Genomic DNA, 2,586 nt, shown 5'->3' on the forward strand with positions numbered 1-2,586 from the left:
TTGTGCGCAAGAACTACTGATGTTTTTGACAAATTTGAAATCGATAGCTTCATTTTTGCGGCTAGAAGAATTGTTGCGAGAGGCATTACATGCAGATGGACAGACGGAATTGCTTAAGTCGATTCTAAATATAACGCTGATCAAGAATATATACACTTTATGGGGTCTATGAAGGCCGTTGCAAGCGCTTTGACAAGATAAATATACATCTTATCCTTCAGTGATGCGTACGAAAGGAAAACTTTATGTGTAATAAAGGAGTATCTTTACAGTTAACTTTTCTTGTTCTTGATTCGTTTAAATTGATTTGATAATTTCAGACGAAAGGGTTTACTCTGAACTGTTCAAAACTGAAGACCTTTAAACCTTTATGAAGAGCGCACTAAACTTTCGTTTAAAATATTGGATCATTTTATTTACCTAACAAACAACATCATTTCTATCGTGATAAGGCACAAAAACAGCGAATAATTCATACTCTCTTAAGTGTCTTAAGTTCAGGACTCTATTAAGTCCTCTTTGAAGCAAAGTGTACCCTGTATCACGAGGGTGGTGGGTATACAAATTTGCAAAACCACATAGTCTTTAAAAAACTATAATTTCTTCTATAGATAAAAGATTTTGCCATTAATCATATCAGTTAAGTAACACGACATGTATTAGCTCTTTATTAATGTAAAACACGTACATAAAGGGGCCGAAATATAAATAAATCCTTGTCGAATCGTTTTAATCACATTTGATTTTTTGTATTCGAAAATCGAGATTAAGCCAAGAGTTTGCAAATGAAAAAAGAAAAAATTTAGAAAAACAAAAGCGATCTCAAAACGTTTGATATTGATAGATAAAAAGTGTGTCAAACTCTTGTCGAATCCACTTAACGATTTTGTTTGCATACTGCATAGCTGTGGTTTGCTCAAGAGATGGATCGAATACCGCATACAATTCGTGTTCATTTGAAGTCCAGCCAACTTTTATTTCGTTTTCATTAGCTTCGTACACAAATTTCAAAGGACAATATCTATTATGTAAACGATCGAAGAGTTTACAATAAAGGTCTTCTAAATATCGAAACTTTTCAAAGGTGTTAAACGGTTTTGAAAATTCAGCGCATAACAATTGCTGCAAATATGTGGGTTTGTAGAGAAAATGCCTCAGTTCTGGAATTCCAGTTGCTGTCGGGTCTAGAAGTGATTTCTTTATCTTTGCAATCGCCCCATTAATTGCCGATAAATATTCACCTTTTTGTAACTGGTTGCTAATAGATTTTTTAATCGCCGTTAAATCACAAAAGTCATCTGTCTTCGACGAAAGGAATAGAAGACACGCCGGGCAGGTTTTGCTCAAGTAAGAAATATGTGCATACAGGTAGCCTTCTGCGTCATATCTTGGCAAACAAAATGGCCTAGATTCAACAGATTCCCCTTCAGAGAGTGTCAAAGTTTCGACATAGTTGAATATTAATCTAAAATCTGTCGAATTGATTGAATGTTTTCGCTTACGGATCAGGGTTACAAGCTGATTGTCGATTATTAATATGGCAAATATTAAAAAGCGCACTTTTTTACAATCCTTTTTAATAATATCTTCTATAGATGAACGGATCGAGGACTGCAGCGGTAAAATTTGTACCGAGTTTGTCAAAAATGCGAAAATATTTTTATTTATACGATCATTGTAATCGACAGTTGCTAACCTATGAATTAAAGTATCGGCACCATTCGACAGACGTCCAAGATTGTAATTTCTAGTTTCCTTAAATGCGTTCTCTGTATTGCAAAAAGTTAAGATGGATAGAACTTGATAGTAGATATCAATAAGTTGCATTCTCAACTGTTCCACAGATAAGCTAGTTCTCGATATTGCCGCTAGAATAAGATGAGGCTGCACCAAAAACACGTATCGTCTTCCTTGCGCTTCAATCGCTTCAATCTCATCATGGCGACTCGCAGCTAAATTAACCAAATAATGTATTATATGAAAAATCGAGGACAAGTTTTGTTCCTTGCCATGCAACGTATAAACAGGTTTACCCTCACGAGTTAAAATGAATATGTGCTTCTGGTGTACACGCCATAGGGCATCGCTCAAATAATCGTTGTGAGTCGTCAATAAAGTCAATGTCGACGAACGTCTAGGAGAAGGTGCAATCACTTCAACGTCCACGTCCTGCGTGCCAGCAATCGGTCTCGCCAATCGGCTGCCAGTATCAAATTTAGTTATTGCAACGGAAGTTGTCGCACTTTCTTGCTCATTCCTTTTATCAGACATATCCGAAATTTCGTCTTCGCTACAAAGCTTAATTTTCCTTTCAACTTTAGTATTAGATTCAGGATCTAAATCCATATTTTATTATTTCGAATTAAAATTAAATGTATGTAAAACTTTTTAATTTCGTTTCTTTTCAAGAAAAACGAATACGCGCCTTAAAATAATAAATCTTCGAATGTTGCTATAGAGAAATACATGTCCAACATATTTCGCTTTCGGAAGTAAATACAAATGATTTAAAGTCTATACAATTCACACATCTGTCAAAAATAACAAGTAAGAAAATTATATTCGGTCGTGACAGAATCTTTTCTA

General features: G+C 34.9%; 1 protein-coding gene across 1 annotated transcript; it reads right to left on the reverse strand.

The window, feature by feature from the left end:
- Window positions 1–822: 822 nt before the first annotated feature.
- LOC119638235 (vacuolar fusion protein MON1 homolog A-like) lies at window positions 823–2,346 on the reverse strand. The gene has a single exon (XM_038034898.1). The coding sequence runs from the start codon at window positions 2,344–2,346 to the stop codon at window positions 823–825; it is 1,524 nt and encodes a 507-aa protein (XP_037890826.1).
- Window positions 2,347–2,586: the final 240 nt, after the last annotated feature.

The sequence above is a fragment of the Glossina fuscipes genome, unplaced genomic scaffold (assembly GCF_014805625.2).
Source record: "Glossina fuscipes isolate IAEA_lab_2018 unplaced genomic scaffold, Yale_Gfus_2 86, whole genome shotgun sequence".
NCBI lineage: Eukaryota > Metazoa > Arthropoda > Insecta > Diptera > Glossinidae > Glossina > Glossina fuscipes.